The sequence below is a fragment of the Polyodon spathula genome, chromosome 12 (genome assembly GCF_017654505.1).
Source record: "Polyodon spathula isolate WHYD16114869_AA chromosome 12, ASM1765450v1, whole genome shotgun sequence".
Classification (NCBI taxonomy): domain Eukaryota; kingdom Metazoa; phylum Chordata; class Actinopteri; order Acipenseriformes; family Polyodontidae; genus Polyodon; species Polyodon spathula.
This window is the reverse complement of record NC_054545.1, coordinates 353,172-372,171: the sequence shown is the minus strand read 5'-3', so window position 1 is coordinate 372,171 and position 19,000 is coordinate 353,172. Positions and strand designations below refer to the sequence as shown.

The window sequence follows — 19,000 nt, the reverse complement described above, 5'->3', positions numbered from 1 at the left end:
TGTACAATACAGAGAAGCAGGAGAGACACTGCAGCAATGATTTGTGTTTGTACAATACAGAGAAGCAGGAGAGACACAGCAGCACGGGTTTGTATTTGTACAATACAGAGAAGCAGGAGAGACACCGCAGCACGGGTTTGTGTTTGTACAATACAGAGAAGCAGGAGAGACACAGCAGCACGGGTTTGTGTTTGTACAATACAGAGAAGCAGGAGAGACACAGCAGCATGGGTTTGTGTTTGTACAATACAGAGAAGCAGGAGAGACACTGCAGCACGGGTTTGTGTTTGTACAATACAGAGAAGCAGGAGAGACACTGCAGCACGGGTTTGTGTTTGTACAATACAGAGAAGCAGGAGAGACACTGCAGCACGGGTTTGTGTTTGTACAATACAGAGAAGCAGGAGAGACACAGCAGCACGGGTTTGTGTTTGTACAATACAGAGAAGCAGGAGAGACACTGCAGCACGGGTTTGTGTTTGTACAATACAGAGAAGCAGGAGAGACACTGCAGCACGGGTTTGTGTTTGTACAATACAGAGAAGCAGGAGAGACACTGCAGCACGGGTTTGTGTTTGTACAATACAGAGAAGCAGGAGAGACACTGCAGCACGGGTTTGTGTTTGTACAATACAGAGAAGCAGGAGAGACACTGCAGCACGGGTTTGTGTTTGTACAATACAGAGAAGCAGGAGAGACACTGCAGCACGGGTTTGTGTTTGTACAATACAGAGAAGCAGGAGAGACACTGCAGCACGGGTTTGTGTTTGTACAATACAGAGAAGCAGGAGAGACACTGCAGCACGGGTTTGTGTTTGTACAATACAGAGAAGCAGGAGAGACACTGCAGCACGGGTTTGTGTTTGTACAATACAGAGAAGCAGGAGAGACACTGCAGCACGGGTTTGTGTTTGTACAATACAGAGAAGCAGGAGAGACACTGCAGCACGGGTTTGTGTTTGTACAATACAGAGAAGCAGGAGAGACACTGCAGCACGGGTTTGTGTTTGTACAATACAGAGAAGCAGGAGAGACACTGCAGCACGGGTTTGTGTTTGTACAATACAGAGAAGCAGGAGAGACACTGCAGCACGGGTTTGTGTTTGTACAATACAGAGAAGCAGGAGAGACACTGCAGCACGGGTTTGTGTTTGTACAATACAGAGAAGCAGGAGAGACACTGCAGCACGGGTTTGTGTTTGTACAATACAGAGAAGCAGGAGAGACACTGCAGCACGGGTTTGTGTTTGTACAATACAGAGAAGCAGGAGAGACACTGCAGCACGGGTTTGTGTTTGTACAATACAGAGAAGCAGGAGAGACACAGCAGCACGGGTTTGTGTTTGTACAATACAGAGAAGCAGGAGAGACACTGCAGCACGGGTTTGTGTTTGTACAATACAGAGAAGCAGGAGAGACACTGCAGCACGGGTTTGTGTTTGTACAATACAGAGAAGCAGGAGAGACACTGCAGCACGGGTTTGTGTTTGTACAATACAGAGAAGCAGGAGAGACACTGCAGCACGGGTTTGTGTTTGTACAATACAGAGAAGCAGGAGAGACACTGCAGCACGGGTTTGTGTTTGTACAATACAGAGAAGCAGGAGAGACACTGCAGCACGGGTTTGTGTTTGTACAATACAGAGAAGCAGGAGAGACACTGCAGCACGGGTTTGTGTTTGTACAATACAGAGAAGCAGGAGAGACACTGCAGCACGGGTTTGTGTTTGTACAATACAGAGAAGCAGGAGAGACACTGCAGCACGGGTTTGTGTTTGTACAATACAGAGAAGCAGGAGAGACACTGCAGCACGGGTTTGTGTTTGTACAATACAGAGAAGCAGGAGAGACACTGCAGCACGGGTTTGTGTTTGTACAATACAGAGAAGCAGGAGAGACACTGCAGCACGGGTTTGTGTTTGTACAATACAGAGAAGCAGGAGAGACACTGCAGCACGGGTTTGTGTTTGTACAATACAGAGAAGCAGGAGAGACACTGCAGCACGGGTTTGTGTTTGTACAATACAGAGAAGCAGGAGAGACACTGCAGCACGGGTTTGTGTTTGTACAATACAGAGAAGCAGGAGAGACACTGCAGCACGGGTTTGTGTTTGTACAATACAGAGAAGCAGGAGAGACACTGCAGCACGGGTTTGTGTTTGTACAATACAGAGAAGCAGGAGAGACACAGCAGCACGGGTTTGTGTTTGTACAATACAGAGAAGCAGGAGAGACACTGCAGCAGAGACACAGCACGGGTTTGTGTTTGTACAATACAGAGAAGCAGGAGAGACACTGCAGCACGGGTTTGTGTTTGTACAATACAGAGAAGCAGGAGAGACACTGCAGCACGGGTTTGTGTTTGTACAATACAGAGAAGCAGGAGAGACACTGCAGCACGGGTTTGTGTTTGTACAATACAGAGAAGCAGGAGAGACACTGCAGCACGGGTTTGTGTTTGTACAATACAGAGAAGCAGGAGAGACACTGCAGCACGGGTTTGTGTTTGTACAATACAGAGAAGCAGGAGAGACACTGCAGCACGGGTTTGTGTTTGTACAATACAGAGAAGCAGGAGAGACACAGCAGCACGGGTTTGTGTTTGTACAATACAGAGAAGCAGGAGAGACACTGCAGCACGGGTTTGTGTTTGTACAATACAGAGAAGCAGGAGAGACACTGCAGCACGGGTTTGTGTTTGTACAATACAGAGAAGCAGGAGAGACACTGCAGCACGGGTTTGTGTTTGTACAATACAGAGAAGCAGGAGAGACACTGCAGCACGGGTTTGTGTTTGTACAATACAGAGAAGCAGGAGAGACACTGCAGCACGGGTTTGTGTTTGTACAATACAGAGAAGCAGGAGAGACACTGCAGCACGGGTTTGTGTTTGTACAATACAGAGAAGCAGGAGAGACACTGCAGCACGGGTTTGTGTTTGTACAATACAGAGAAGCAGGAGAGACACTGCAGCACGGGTTTGTGTTTGTACAATACAGAGAAGCAGGAGAGACACTGCAGCACGGGTTTGTGTTTGTACAATACAGAGAAGCAGGAGAGACACTGCAGCACGGGTTTGTGTTTGTACAATACAGAGAAGCAGGAGAGACACTGCAGCACGGGTTTGTGTTTGTACAATACAGAGAAGCAGGAGAGACACTGCAGCACGGGTTTGTGTTTGTACAATACAGAGAAGCAGGAGAGACACTGCAGCACGGGTTTGTGTTTGTACAATACAGAGAAGCAGGAGAGACACTGCAGCACGGGTTTGTGTTTGTACAATACAGAGAAGCAGGAGAGACACTGCAGCACGGGTTTGTGTTTGTACAATACAGAGAAGCAGGAGAGACACTGCAGCACGGGTTTGTGTTTGTACAATACAGAGAAGCAGGAGAGACACTGCAGCACGGGTTTGTGTTTGTACAATACAGAGAAGCAGGAGAGACACTGCAGCACGGGTTTGTGTTTGTACAATACAGAGAAGCAGGAGAGACACTGCAGCACGGGTTTGTGTTTGTACAATACAGAGAAGCAGGAGAGACACTGCAGCACGGGTTTGTGTTTGTACAATACAGAGAAGCAGGAGAGACACTGCAGCACGGGTTTGTGTTTGTACAATACAGAGAAGCAGGAGAGACACTGCAGCACGGGTTTGTGTTTGTACAATACAGAGAAGCAGGAGAGACACTGCAGCACGGGTTTGTGTTTGTACAATACAGAGAAGCAGGAGAGACACTGCAGCACGGGTTTGTGTTTGTACAATACAGAGAAGCAGGAGAGACACTGCAGCACGGGTTTGTGTTTGTACAATACAGAGAAGCAGGAGAGACACTGCAGCACGGGTTTGTGTTTGTACAATACAGAGAAGCAGGAGAGACACTGCAGCACGGGTTTGTGTTTGTACAATACAGAGAAGCAGGAGAGACACTGCAGCACGGGTTTGTGTTTGTACAATACAGAGAAGCAGGAGAGACACTGCAGCACGGGTTTGTGTTTGTACAATACAGAGAAGCAGGAGAGACACTGCAGCACGGGTTTGTGTTTGTACAATACAGAGAAGCAGGAGAGACACTGCAGCACGGGTTTGTGTTTGTACAATACAGAGAAGCAGGAGAGACACTGCAGCACGGGTTTGTGTTTGTACAATACAGAGAAGCAGGAGAGACACTGCAGCACGGGTTTGTGTTTGTACAATACAGAGAAGCAGGAGAGACACTGCAGCACGGGTTTGTGTTTGTACAATACAGAGAAGCAGGAGAGACACTGCAGCACGGGTTTGTGTTTGTACAATACAGAGAAGCAGGAGAGACACTGCAGCACGGGTTTGTGTTTGTACAATACAGAGAAGCAGGAGAGACACTGCAGCACGGGTTTGTGTTTGTACAATACAGAGAAGCAGGAGAGACACTGCAGCACGGGTTTGTGTTTGTACAATACAGAGAAGCAGGAGAGACACTGCAGCACGGGTTTGTGTTTGTACAATACAGAGAAGCAGGAGAGACACTGCAGCACGGGTTTGTGTTTGTACAATACAGAGAAGCAGGAGAGACACTGCAGCACGGGTTTGTGTTTGTACAATACAGAGAAGCAGGAGAGACACTGCAGCACGGGTTTGTGTTTGTACAATACAGAGAAGCAGGAGAGACACTGCAGCACGGGTTTGTGTTTGTACAATACAGAGAAGCAGGAGAGACACTGCAGCACGGGTTTGTGTTTGTACAATACAGAGAAGCAGGAGAGACACTGCAGCACGGGTTTGTGTTTGTACAATACAGAGAAGCAGGAGAGACACTGCAGCACGGGTTTGTGTTTGTACAATACAGAGAAGCAGGAGAGACACTGCAGCACGGGTTTGTGTTTGTACAATACAGAGAAGCAGGAGAGACACTGCAGCACGGGTTTGTGTTTGTACAATACAGAGAAGCAGGAGAGACACTGCAGCACGGGTTTGTGTTTGTACAATACAGAGAAGCAGGAGAGACACTGCAGCACGGGTTTGTGTTTGTACAATACAGAGAAGCAGGAGAGACACTGCAGCACGGGTTTGTGTTTGTACAATACAGAGAAGCAGGAGAGACACTGCAGCACGGGTTTGTGTTTGTACAATACAGAGAAGCAGGAGAGACACTGCAGCACGGGTTTGTGTTTGTACAATACAGAGAAGCAGGAGAGACACTGCAGCACGGGTTTGTGTTTGTACAATACAGAGAAGCAGGAGAGACACTGCAGCACGGGTTTGTGTTTGTACAATACAGAGAAGCAGGAGAGACACAGCAGCACGGGTTTGTGTTTGTACAATACAGAGAAGCAGGAGAGACACTGCAGCACGGGTTTGTGTTTGTACAATACAGAGAAGCAGGAGAGACACAGCAGCACGGGTTTGTGTTTGTACAATACAGAGAAGCAGGAGAGACACTGCAGCACGGGTTTGTGTTTGTACAATACAGAGAAGCAGGAGAGACACTGCAGCACGGGTTTGTGTTTGTACAATACAGAGAAGCAGGAGAGACACTGCAGCACGGGTTTGTGTTTGTACAATACAGAGAAGCAGGAGAGACACTGCAGCACGGGTTTGTGTTTGTACAATACAGAGAAGCAGGAGAGACACTGCAGCACGGGTTTGTGTTTGTACAATACAGAGAAGCAGGAGAGACACTGCAGCACGGGTTTGTGTTTGTACAATACAGAGAAGCAGGAGAGACACTGCAGCACGGGTTTGTGTTTGTACAATACAGAGAAGCAGGAGAGACACTGCAGCACGGGTTTGTGTTTGTACAATACAGAGAAGCAGGAGAGACACTGCAGCACGGGTTTGTGTTTGTACAATACAGAGAAGCAGGAGAGACACTGCAGCACGGGTTTGTGTTTGTACAATACAGAGAAGCAGGAGAGACACTGCAGCACGGGTTTGTGTTTGTACAATACAGAGAAGCAGGAGAGACACTGCAGCACGGGTTTGTGTTTGTACAATACAGAGAAGCAGGAGAGACACAGCAGCACGGGTTTGTGTTTGTACAATACAGAGAAGCAGGAGAGACACTGCAGCACGGGTTTGTGTTTGTACAATACAGAGAAGCAGGAGAGACACTGCAGCACGGGTTTGTGTTTGTACAATACAGAGAAGCAGGAGAGACACTGCAGCACGGGTTTGTGTTTGTACAATACAGAGAAGCAGGAGAGACACAGCAGCACGGGTTTGTGTTTGTACAATACAGAGAAGCAGGAGAGACACTGCAGCACGGGTTTGTGTTTGTACAATACAGAGAAGCAGGAGAGACACTGCAGCACGGGTTTGTGTTTGTACAATACAGAGAAGCAGGAGAGACACTGCAGCACGGGTTTGTGTTTGTACAATACAGAGAAGCAGGAGAGACACTGCAGCACGGGTTTGTGTTTGTACAATACAGAGAAGCAGGAGAGACACTGCAGCACGGGTTTGTGTTTGTACAATACAGAGAAGCAGGAGAGACACAGCAGCACGGGTTTGTGTTTGTACAATACAGAGAAGCAGGAGAGACACTGCAGCACGGGTTTGTGTTTGTACAATACAGAGAAGCAGGAGAGACACTGCAGCACGGGTTTGTGTTTGTACAATACAGAGAAGCAGGAGAGACACTGCAGCACGGGTTTGTGTTTGTACAATACAGAGAAGCAGGAGAGACACTGCAGCACGGGTTTGTGTTTGTACAATACAGAGAAGCAGGAGAGACACAGCAGCACGGGTTTGTGTTTGTACAATACAGAGAAGCAGGAGAGACACTGCAGCACGGGTTTGTGTTTGTACAATACAGAGAAGCAGGAGAGACACTGCAGCACGGGTTTGTGTTTGTACAATACAGAGAAGCAGGAGAGACACTGCAGCACGGGTTTGTGTTTGTACAATACAGAGAAGCAGGAGAGACACTGCAGCACGGGTTTGTGTTTGTACAATACAGAGAAGCAGGAGAGACACTGCAGCACGGGTTTGTGTTTGTACAATACAGAGAAGCAGGAGAGACACTGCAGCACGGGTTTGTGTTTGTACAATACAGAGAAGCAGGAGAGACACTGCAGCACGGGTTTGTGTTTGTACAATACAGAGAAGCAGGAGAGACACTGCAGCACGGGTTTGTGTTTGTACAATACAGAGAAGCAGGAGAGACACTGCAGCACGGGTTTGTGTTTGTACAATACAGAGAAGCAGGAGAGACACTGCAGCACGGGTTTGTGTTTGTACAATACAGAGAAGCAGGAGAGACACAGCAGCACGGGTTTGTGTTTGTACAATACAGAGAAGCAGGAGAGACACTGCAGCACGGGTTTGTGTTTGTACAATACAGAGAAGCAGGAGAGACACAGCAGCACGGGTTTGTGTTTGTACAATACAGAGAAGCAGGAGAGACACTGCAGCACGGGTTTGTGTTTGTACAATACAGAGAAGCAGGAGAGACACTGCAGCACGGGTTTGTGTTTGTACAATACAGAGAAGCAGGAGAGACACTGCAGACGGGTTTGTGTTTGTACAATACAGAGAAGCAGGAGAGACACAGCAGCACGGGTTTGTGTTTGTACAATACAGAGAAGCAGGAGAGACACTGCAGCACGGGTTTGTGTTTGTACAATACAGAGAAGCAGGAGAGACACAGCAGCACGGGTTTGTGTTTGTACAGTACAGAGAAGCAGGAGAGACACAGCAGCACGGGTTTGTGTTTGTACAATACAGAGAAGCAGGAGAGACACTGCAACACGGGTTTGTGTTTGTACAATACAGAGAAGCAGGAGGACAGATTTCTCAAATAGTCTTATTTTTAAGTCAGTTAAATAAAAAAGAAAAAGTTTACTTTGCTTCTATATCTATCCGTCTAGTTGTGAAACTGATGCCATGATAACAAGTGCTGTTAATAATGTAAAGGTAATGAACATGACACTGCACCATTGCATTTGAAATCAAGGGGGGATTCAGTCCAGTGTTTTAATGCTTGTAAATGCAGGCATTTAAAACAACAACACGGTTTACAAAAAATAAAAACAAAACAAAATGCAACAAATGTACTGTTCCATAATGAAGCCTGTACTGCATACAGTAAGAGAGCTACTCCTTGCTGTTTCTGCATCTGCTAGTGAACCTTTCCCTTTTAAAAGAGGGCTTGTTTTCTGTCCTGAATCTCACATGAACCCACTGGGGCTGCTACAGTGGTCTGTGTCCAGTCTCCAGCACCATGCTCTCTAGCAGTGCCCTGCTGCTGTCCTCCATGTAGGGCAGATAGATAGACCATGGCGAAGTCCTGCTCCGAGCTGTGAGCTACTTCCTGCATGATCGCTTGCTTCAGGCGCAGCTCCTGCTGGTAGACCTCGGCCAGCTTTGAGGAAACTTCATCTGGAAAAGAAAATACCAGAAATGAACCTTCAGCAACACTTTCTGTCTGTGGGTTTAGGTTAGAACAAACAAAAAAAAAAAAAAAAAAAAAAAAACCTTGATCCAGTCGCTCATCACAGACATTACATTATGTGAATGTGACTTCAAAAGGGTCTCCTTGCTTTTGCTACACATTGTATTGCACACCATGGAATGGCCCGTCTCATACTGATGCAGCCAATTTCAAGGGGTGCATTCCTATACAATCTCTTGTATAAGCAGCACAATGCATTTACACACAAAAACACACACTGCAATACAAGGCTGTTGTGCAATGGGTTGTGTCATGAAGACTCACCAAACTGCTTTGTGGGCTACGTATGGAAGAGGGGCCGGTCCCTGCCTGCCTCTCTGTGCTGGAAGGACTCAAGCACGCATATTCCTTTGACAGTGGAAGAAAGCTTCGCCATTTCTGAAACCAGGCGAGTCTGACAAAACAAAAGCATCCATCAAATCTTCACATTTTTAATTCAGCTTTTTTTTTCTATTCTGGGTCTATAGGAAGGGTTTTTTTTCTCCTGAAAGTTAACAAATGTTTTTTTTTTTTTTTTTTTAAATATAATGACCATCTTGTCCAAAATGTCAAGCAGCTCAGTGCAACATTCCTCCAGCTGTTTGTGTGGTTCAGACACAGTGACAGGGTTCTGGGTTACTGACAAACCGTCACAATCCACTTGCAAGTTGGCATAGTTTTCTGTCCTGAATTACTGGATATTAATAAGAATTTCAGTGCTCTGTTTAACAAAAGACTGTCTTCAATGAATTGAGTTGAGTAAATGCAAAATCTATAACACAAAATCACAAAACACACACTAGCAGAGCAACAATCTAAAACACACTATAGCAAAGCTACAATCTAAAACACACTAGCAGAACTGCACTGTAAAACAACTCCTTAGTGCATCTGATTTAGTAAAACACACTTTAAATCTCTGATTAAAAACACGTTTCCTAACTACCATAAAATACCTTTTGATCAAACTGGCATAACATCAATATGTGTTCTCTAGAAGTGTATTTCATTTACACAATATATAAATAAATAAACACAGCACACTTACTCTTTGCTGATCTTAATGTTAACAATGTTGTTTGCGGTCGTGAAGCCGGCATCGTTTAACTTGTCCCATTTCAGAATGAAGTTGTGCCAGTCTGCTGCATTGTCTTTGATCTTTCTTGCACTGCTATTCAAAACAAGCTTTCTAGCAGAGCCAGCGACTCCTGGACTCTTCGCTGTGAAACAGTGAGACACAAATAAGGTTTCATCGGATATAAGCGCGTATGTTCAGCATGACTGATTGCTCTGTTGAACGCATTGGTCATTCAATAATCAATCCATTTACAATGATCGATTCCCTGTGCATGCAAATGTGTGTCGTTTTTGTTTATACGGCAGTGTTTCTACTAACAGTTCACCTACCTTCCACTTCAACCACAGCATTAAACAACACTCAACTCGAGACTACCGTGCCGCATTCACCACCACGACTCTGCACAGCAGTGCCGCACGCCGCCACCTTGGTGAAGTGCTGAGGAGGAGGAGGAGGAGGAGGCGTGCATTGCGTCATTTCCTGGTGTCAAATGCTGCTGTGTGTGTGTTTGTGTGCAGAGAAAAGCGAAACCGCTGTTTCTGTGAAAAAGTAAATACATAAAACAATTAGAAATGGGCAAAGTAGATATATTTTGCTCAGATAAAGGGAACTGCTAGCCACAGACTCCACAGAGGAAAATAAAGGAGATTTTATAGCAGTGTGTTCACGGCGCTTCTGAATGTAAGTACCACTGTTGCATGTTATTTCGTGTTGTTTGTGTTATTCATAATAATATACCGCTTCTGTAGAGTAAGTAAATTATCATCTTGAGGTACGTTTAAAATGTCACATCGATTAACGGTATGAATGTAATCCTGCACCAAAACAAGCAAGCAAGGCCTAGTTGTTGTTCTAGTCTTTGATGTGATCTCATACAGGTCACATTGGCTTGTGTGCTTTCTTTAATATCATCTGAGACTGAAATCAGATGAACATTAATAATAGGCACATCGCAAGAAGGTACGCAGGCAGGGAGCGGGGTTAGGGGTTTTATTATTAATGAATTGCTGTAGTCATGTCAATGTTTTATAAATCTGCTACAGAAAACTAAAAATATCCGTCCACAGTAAACACAAATCCACAACAGCAGCAGTGAATATTAAAAAAAAATTAAAAATGTGGGTTAAGGAATGAAAACGTTATTGCTGTTTGTTGTGAACCTGACCTAGAATCTAGGGAGGGCAGCGATGAGAAATGCGAAATTCCACACCCGAGCTAGTCTGTGTCATGCTGCTAAGTGTGGTGTTTTTGATGCATTCGGCAGATCTTATTTGGGGATGACCAGGCAGGTGTAAACAGGTCTCTTTGGATACCAGGTACAGTACTGATGTGCACAGTGTAAGTATAATAATATTGTCGGCTGCTGTTGAATCGTTGCAGATTTTCCCAGCTCAGCCCTGGCTGACACTAAGAAGGACAGAAACAAAAATGTGCTGTAACAGAATTGACTGCAGGCTACCGCAGCAAGACTGTTCCTCTGTACCCCGGGGTCGCCGTTACAGTAGAGAACAGCCAATGCAGTACTGTCTGTAGCAACGTAGTCAACATGAATTTGTAACCGCGAGTGCCATTTAAGGGAGCACTTTGCTGTGGTTTCTGGTTACATGTCTCTATTATTACTAATAATAATATATTTATTTTGTATATCACCTTTCTTTAAAAGAAATCCCAAAGCGCTTTACATTTAATTTACTTCCACGGTTTCAGTATTTGTTGCAGTGCCGCTACATCCTGCAATGGCTGCAAACAGCCCCCCGGTGCCCCTGAAGGAGTTCTGCCCGCTGTACTACCTGCTGAATGCCATCCCAGCCAAGGTGCAGAAAGGGTTCCGCTCAGTGCTGGTGTACCTGACCGCTCTGGATGCCAGCAGTGAGTACATTGCAGTGGGCAGCAGTATTGGGATGCTCTATCTGTACTGCAGGAGGCTGAACCAGATGAAGAAATACAACCTGGAGGTAAGTCTGCTGCTCTTATTGTACCAACAGAGCCTCCTGCTGCACACTGTGAAAACACTGGCAAGCAGTGGCAATAACAATAAAATACAAATTTTAAAAAGTGCAGTAATCTAGTTATGGCATTATTTCCGTGGTCGTTTCGTGTGCATTTGGAGCTCTGTTCTTTCCTTTGTTTTAGGCTCCCCCCCCCCCCCCCCCCCTCTCTTTGCCTCGTTTCTTGTGTGATTTCTCTGTTCTTTGCATTTTGTTTTAGGCTCGTTTCGTGTGTGATTTGGAGCTCTGTTCTTTGCATTTTGTTTTAGGCTCGTTTCTTGTGTGATTTGGATCTCTGTTCTTTGCATTTTGTTTTAGGCTCGTTTCTTGTGCTCTGTTCTTTGCATTTTGTTTTAGGCTCGTTTCGTGTGTGATTTGGAGCTCTGTTCTTTGCATTTTGTTTTGCTAGGGGAAGTCGGAATCCATTACCACAGTGAAACTGTTGAGCTGCTTCGATGATCTAGTGGCTGTTGGCACAGCTTCAGGCAGAGTGGTGCTCTTCCAGCTGGTCTGCCCTTTGCCTGGGAGAAACAAACAGGTGAATACTGCTTCACGTTCTTGTTATTGTAAAACAACTGCACATGTCAAAACGTGTGTTGATCCCCCATTATTAGGTGCTTTGTATATCTTTTCCATTGTGATACAAGCCAGCCTTAAACATTACCTTTAGAAGTAGTGGTAGCAGTTTGTTAGTTTTTTGGGTTTTTTTTATGATGTACTGTGTTAGCTGAAGCCGATTCATTGACATGCTCTGGTATATACATTATAAGACTGTGAGCTTTATTCACAAAGAAGGCGTTTCTCCACAGTAATGCAGCTGTGTGTTCCCCTTCTGCGTGGGTCCTTGTTTAATTTCTTACCCACAGCTGCGGCGCTTTGATGTGGTCGGCCTTCACAAAAGCACCGTGACTGCTCTAGCTTGGAGTGCTAATGGAATGAAATTATTCTCTGGGGATGACAAAGGCAAAATCGTCTATTCTTCTCTGGATCTGGACCAGGTACAGTCATTGATCAATAAGTATGACTGCTTTCTCCCCATGTTGATGGCTTGCATTACTGTGCTGTGCTTCATGCTGTGAGTAGCACTGATCTCGGACTCCTTACCTGACATATCATTAGGATGCCCAGGATTAGTGCTAATCATGGTTGGAGTGTTTGTGTTTTAAATGTATCGTTAGTATGTTTCAAATTTTACCTAAAAGTTTAACCATTGTCAGAAATATTCAGGCAGATCTAGGTGTTTCCCTGCCATGGTAAAGGTGCCGTGTAGACCTGTTTATTTCATAGTCATCATTTCTTCCCATTCACTTGCATGTACAGTTACATGCTGCGCACAGACAGTCTTCTAATGATGTTCGCTTACCCAGTGTGTTAGAGTTTAATCCTGAAGATTAAACTTCCACAACATTTACTAGAAGCTAACATCACTGCTGTTTAATTCCTGTTAGAGTGTTACTTCTTATCTCAAATCCTCTCCTGTGTTTCTCTCAAGGGTGTTTGTAACCCCAGTGTGCTGCTGGAGGAGCAGTCTGCTGTAGTGCAGCTGGACTACAGTCAGAAAGTGCTGCTGGTGTCGACCTGCCAGCGCTGTCTGCTTTTCTACACAGAACACAACGCTGTCCAGCAGATCGGAACCAAGCCCAGGAAAAGGTAACTGGGATCAATGGCAATGCAGGTTTTACTCATATTTGTGTAAAATCAGACAGATGTGAGGGTGATTGTAGTGTGATTGGGTTCGGTACAGGTGTGCGGGTGATTGTAGTGTGATTGGGTTCGGTACAGGTGTGAGGGTGATTGTAGTGTGATTGGGTTCGGTACAGGTGTGAGGGTGATTGTAGTGTGATTGGGTTCGGTACAGGTGTGAGGGTGATTGTAGTGTGATTGGGTTCGGTACAGGTGTGAGGGCGATTGTAGTGTGATTGGGTTCGGTACAGGTGTGAGGGTGATTGTAGTGTGATTGGGTTCGGTACAGGTGTGAGGGTGATTGTAGTGTGATTGGGTTTGGTACAGGTGTGAGGGTGATTGTAGTGTGATTGGGTTCGGTACAGGTGTGAGGGTGATTGTAGTGTGATTGGTACAGGTGTGAGGGTGATTGTAGTGTGATTGGGTTCGGTACAGGTGTGAGGGCGATTGTAGTGTGATTGGGTTCGGTACAGGTGTGAGGGCGATTGTAGTGTGATTGGATTTGGTACAGGTGTGAGGGCGATTGTAGTGTGATTGGGTGGTACAGGTGTGAGGGTGATTGTAGTGTGATTGGGTTCGGTACAGGTGTGAGGGCGATTGTAGTGTGATTGGGTTCGGTACAGGTGTGAGGGTGATTGTAGTGTGATTGGGTTTGGTACAGGTGTGAGGGTGATTGTAGTGTGATTGGTACAGGTGTGAGGGTGATTGTAGTGTGATTGGTACAGGTGTGAGGGTGATTGTAGTGTGATTGGGTTTGGTACAGGTGTGAGGGTGATTGTAGTGTGATTGGGTTTGGTACAGGTGTGTGATTGGGTGATTTGGTACAGGTGTGAGGGTGATTGTAGTGTGATTGGGTTCGGTACAGGTGTGAGGGTGATTGTAGTGTGATTGGGTTCGGTACAGGTGTGAGGGCGATTGTAGTGTGATTGGGTTCGGTACAGGTGTGAGGGCGATTGTAGTGTGATTGGGTTCGGTACAGGTGTGAGGGCGATTGTAGTGTGATTGGGTTCGGTACAGGTGTGAGGGTGATTGTAGTGTGATTGGGTTCGGTACAGGTGTGAGGGTGATTGTAGTGTGATTGGGTTTGGTACAGGTGTGAGGGTGATTGTAGTGTGATTGGGTTCGGTACAGGTGTGAGGGCGATTGTAGTGTGATTGGGTTCGGTACAGGTGTGAGGGCGATTGTAGTGTGATTGGGTTCGGTACAGGTGTGAGGGCGATTGTAGTGTGATTGGGTTTGGTACAGGTGTGAGGGCGATTGTAGTGTGATTGGGTTCGGTACAGGTGTGAGGGCGATTGTAGTGTGATTGGGTTCGGTACAGGTGTGAGGGCGATTGTAGTGTGATTGGGTTCGGTACAGGTGTGAGGGTGATTGTAGTGTGATTAGTGTGATTTTGGTACAGGTGTGAGGGTGATTGTAGTGTGATTGGGTTCGGTACAGGTGTGAGGGTGATTGTAGTGTGATTGGGTTCGGTACAGGTGTGAGGGCGATTGTAGTGTGATTGGGTTCGGTACAGGTGTGAGGGTGATTGTAGTGTGATTGGGTTCGGTACAGGTGTGAGGGCGATTGTAGTGTGATTGGATTTGGTACAGGTGTGAGGGCGATTGTAGTGTGATTGGGTTACAGGTGTGAGGGTGATTGTAGTGTGATTGGTACAGGTGTGAGGGTGATTGTAGTGTGATTGGGTTCGGTACAGGTGTGAGGGCGATTGTAGTGTGATTGGTACAGGTGTGAGGGTGATTGTAGTGTGATTGGGTTCGGTACAGGTGTGAGGGCGATTGTAGTGTGATTGGGTTCGGTACAGGTGTGAGGGTGATTGTAGTGTGATTGGGTTCGGTACAGGTGTGAGGGCGATTGTAGTGTGATTGGTACAGGTGTGAGGGCGATTGTAGTGTGATTGGGTTTGGTACAGGTGTGAGGGCGATTGTAGTGTGATTGGGTTCGGTACAGGTGTGAGGGCGATTGTAGTGTGATTGGGTTCGGTACAGGTGTGAGGGCGATTGTAGTGTGATTGGGTTCGGTACAGGTGTGAGGGCGATTGTAGTGTGATTGGGTTCGGTACAGGTGTGAGGGTGATTGTAGTGTGATTGGTACAGGTGTGAGGGTGATTGTAGTGTGATTGGGTTCGGTACAGCAGGCAGACCGAGCATTGAAGAGAGAGAAACGTGTTTTTAATGTTATTTAATAAAGGTTTGACAATACAAAAACAAAACATGTAAAATCATTACCAATAGCCTTGACACAGCGGGTAAGATATGAGCTGTGATACACTGAAAGGGTGAATCAGTAGTTTATGAGACTGTGTGTGTATTTGTGATATGAGCTGTGATACACTGAAAGGGTGAATCAGTAATATAAGAGACTGTGTGTGTATTTGTGATATGAGCTGTGACACACTGAAAGGGTGAATCAGTAGTTTATGAGACTGTGTGTGTATTTGTGATATGAGCTGTGATACACTGAAGGGGTGAATCAGTAATATAAGAGACTGTGTGTGTATTTGTGATATGAGCTGTGACACACTGAAAGGGTGAATCAGTAGTTTAAGAGACTGTGTGTGTATTTGTGAGATATTTAACCCCTGTGTTTACATGGGTGTGCTCGGGCATGCTCACTGCCTCTTTGTATTTTCAGCAATGGCAGATTCGGGGCCTGTTTCCACCCCTGCCTGTGCAAGCAGAGTGACCTCACTGTGTACGCTGCCCGCCCTGGGCTCCGTCTCTGGAAGGCAGACGTCCACGGCACTGTCCAGGCCACCTTCATTCTGAAGGACCTCTTTGCACACGGAGTGAGGCAGTTTGAGCTGTTCCCCCGGGCGGCCGCAGATGGGTCAGGGGGGTACCGTCCGCCAGAGAGGCAGCTGGGGCAGGTGTCCTGCTTCCTCAGGGAGGGCTGGCTGCTCAGCTGGAATGAGTACAGTGTGTACCTGGTGGATTCAGGGAGCCAGGTATGGAGCGTAACCATTTGGGAAGGGACCCCTCAGACACAGAGAGAGCAGCGTAGCGTTCATATCGTATTGTCACAAAGCTTGATTTAGTCTGCTTAGTTGTTGCTGGAATTGCACGGTATGACTTTTCAAAAACATTATTCAAGCACCATTGCTACAAATCCAAAACATCAGTCCACATGCCTTTGTTAGTGGCAGAGCTCTGCAAAGGGTGAAAGCAGACTCTGATATTGTTTATACTGTATTTATATATGTAAAGTCAGAGACACTTTCTCCCCACTGAAAGTATAGGAGCAAGCATTGACTGTTATTAGCTCAAATACATTTCTAAAATTGGTCTATTGCATTGACAGACTGTTATTGGGGGTTTGGAAGGATCTGGCGACATTGTGTCTGTCTCTTGCACAGAGCATGAGATCTTTCTGTTGAAGGGAGACCGCGATATCATAAGGATTTCAAACCGTCCAGAAGGACTGCCATCAACAGGTACATTTTTAAAAAGGCTCTTACTAAATTATTATTTTTTTTTTTTTTTTAGTGTATTGTCATAATATGGGAGAGTTTGATCCTGCCAGTATAGTGGTTATTCACTAGTTTATTTTTTTTATTATGGAGTGCTGCATGCAAGGTCTTAACACAAGCATTTCAGCCCTGATATCTATTTGGATGAGCTCACAGTAGTCGTGTGTTCTGTAAAGATAGAAAGATGCAAGGCAGTGCAGCCTGTTTTGGTTCAATGCAAGCAGGGCATGAATATGCATGTTACATTTTATTCTTCGTGGTTAGCAATTTACCTGAAGATTCATGTTTTAAACATGTTTTTTTTTCTCCCAGATTCAGCTTCGAGACTAAACAGTCCTCTCGCTACAACCCCATCTGTACTGACACCAACAGGGCCCGTGGAGACCGCCCAGCAGATCAGAACAATGTCGATCATTTCAGAATTTGGGGACAAAAGGACAGACGTGCTGCTGCTGGCACGGGACGACCAGGAGCCTGCAGTGCTGTGGGGCAGGACGCCGGAGTCCCAGGCCGGCGATCCGAAAGGAATTGTGACGGAGCAGAGTACCGAACCGGGGCAGAAAGGGAGCCCGGTCACCAGCGAGACCAGGAGCCGCAGCAGCTCTGTCAACTCCTGGGACAGTGCGGTGGGGCTGGGGGCCACTGTGGACCACACAGCCTCCGAAGTGTCTGCGGACAGTCCCCACTCCTCTGCACGGTTCAGTGCCATCAGCGTGGAGGAATTCGCCCAGGAGCTGGTGGTCAAGTCCATCAAAGTGAAGAAAAAGAAGAAGAGGAGGCAAGGTGGGCACTTGACCTGGCACTTGTCACTTTTTTTCTTGTTATTGGATGTTGTTAAGCTTTGTTAAGAAGCCGGCATGTAGCAGAATATATGTAAGATATGTATAATTTACTGAGTGAACGAGATGTGTGAGTAATTGAGTCTCAAATGCTGCATGCTGATACAGTTGCAGATACCTTTGTGTCACACAATCCGTGTTCACGTTTGCTTCATTTTGTTTGCCAACATTGTCTGTCTTTCACTGGGCTCCTTTTTCTTCTTATTGTGTGAAACAGACAGTGGAAACCAGATGTCTGAAAACAGCTGGTCCGACGGGGTGTTCGTTCCAGAGAGCGATGGCCCCAGCACCCCGGTGTGTGACTTCCTGTCGGACAGGACCAGCCTCCTGGGCAGCAGCCTGGACCTGCAGAGCACGGACTCCCCGGACAGAGTGAGCCTGGTGCAGGAGGACAGCTGCTCCGACGTGTTCAGCGTGCTTCAGTCTCCGGAGCTCGTCTCCACCGCCCCAAACAAAGAGCTCGACACAGACCTGCTCAGTGCTCCTGAACTTCAACATGCTGGACCGAGAGAGCGCTTCGTACCCGTTTCACCTCCTGCCTCGTTTACACCCCTGGAATCAAGGGATGCTCAGACAGAAACCCCCACATGTTTACAGTCAGAAGACCACAAGCTGCTTCAAAGTGGTCAAGAACGCCCTGCTGACAGCGCTGTTCCAGATCTTCAGAATCACGTGCAAAATTGTGAAAGTGTTGCTCGTAACCAGACTGCCTCCGAATGTTACAGCTGGAGCTCACAGTCTGCTGAGGACAGCAAGCCCGGGGAGGTGGGTACTGCATCAGCAGAGCCTACAAACAGACAGTCATCCAGTTCAGAGGGGCCGCTGTTTCCCTCAACGCACGCTCCCTTTGCAGGAGAGGAAGCTGAAACCCCAAACAGGTCCGACAGTCAGGAGATGTATCCAGAGGACTTGGTGAATCTGAGCGATGCAGTGAATGATGCCACTGAATGTGAATCAGTCCGTTATGTGAGAACTGAGATGTGTAATCAGGAGCCAGTGTCGCTCTCGAGCGATGACGAAGATATCTACGGCCACGGAATGTCGCATTCTTGCTCGGAGACCAGTATGGCTGATCCTGAAGACCAAATGAACTCCTGTCTAGACTATTCAAGCCTTTTCAGATCTGATCAGGTATCTACTGCACCTACCTGTAGTAGGTAATAATGCTGCCATTGTGTATATCGGTGTGGTATGCTGTGTTAACCAAACACTGCTCAGCTCTAGTGCAGAGGGTAAGGTATTCTGTAAACAGTCATCTTTCAACTGCAAGTCCAGGAACATGGCAAAATGTATTATAACTAGGGCTTCTGATTAACCAATAAAACACCCCCATACAAAAAACAATGAAATCGGAGTACTGCCAATAAACGCGGAAAAACACTGGAAATAATAAATAAATCAAAACCCTTTCCCAGCACCGTTGGGCAATGTGCTCCTTCCTGAGATCTGAATACCTTAAACTTAAGAGTGCAAGTACTGTCCAGTTACTGTACATATAGACAGAAAAAAAACACTCAAGCATTTTGGAAAGTCGC

General features: G+C 46.3%; 1 protein-coding gene across 4 annotated transcripts in view; it reads left to right on the top strand.

The window, feature by feature from the left end:
- The first annotated feature begins 9,952 nt into the window (after positions 1 to 9,952).
- The window catches only part of LOC121324977 (tectonin beta-propeller repeat-containing protein 2-like), a 28,521-nt gene continuing 19,473 nt past the window's right edge, over positions 9,953 to 19,000 (top strand). For 2 of the 4 annotated variants that reach the window (XR_005951290.1, XM_041267236.1), the window contains exons 1-10: positions 9,953 to 10,167; positions 10,751 to 10,802; positions 11,194 to 11,441; positions 11,884 to 12,012; positions 12,341 to 12,472; positions 12,967 to 13,124; positions 15,792 to 16,104; positions 16,458 to 16,590; positions 16,939 to 17,409; positions 17,683 to 18,596. Coding sequence is in view for 3 of the 4 variants with exons in the window: in XM_041267236.1 (XP_041123170.1) it covers positions 11,223 to 11,441; positions 11,884 to 12,012; positions 12,341 to 12,472; positions 12,967 to 13,124; positions 15,792 to 16,104; positions 16,458 to 16,590; positions 16,939 to 17,409; positions 17,683 to 18,596 (2,469 nt within the window). In the remaining variant the exon portion in view is untranslated. Of the gene's footprint in view, positions 10,168 to 10,750; positions 10,825 to 11,193; positions 11,442 to 11,883; positions 12,013 to 12,340; positions 12,473 to 12,966; positions 13,125 to 15,791; positions 16,105 to 16,457; positions 16,591 to 16,938; positions 17,410 to 17,682; positions 18,597 to 19,000 lie in introns of all 4 variants that reach the window. The other 2 variants (XM_041267237.1, XM_041267238.1) reach the window with 2 other exon arrangements.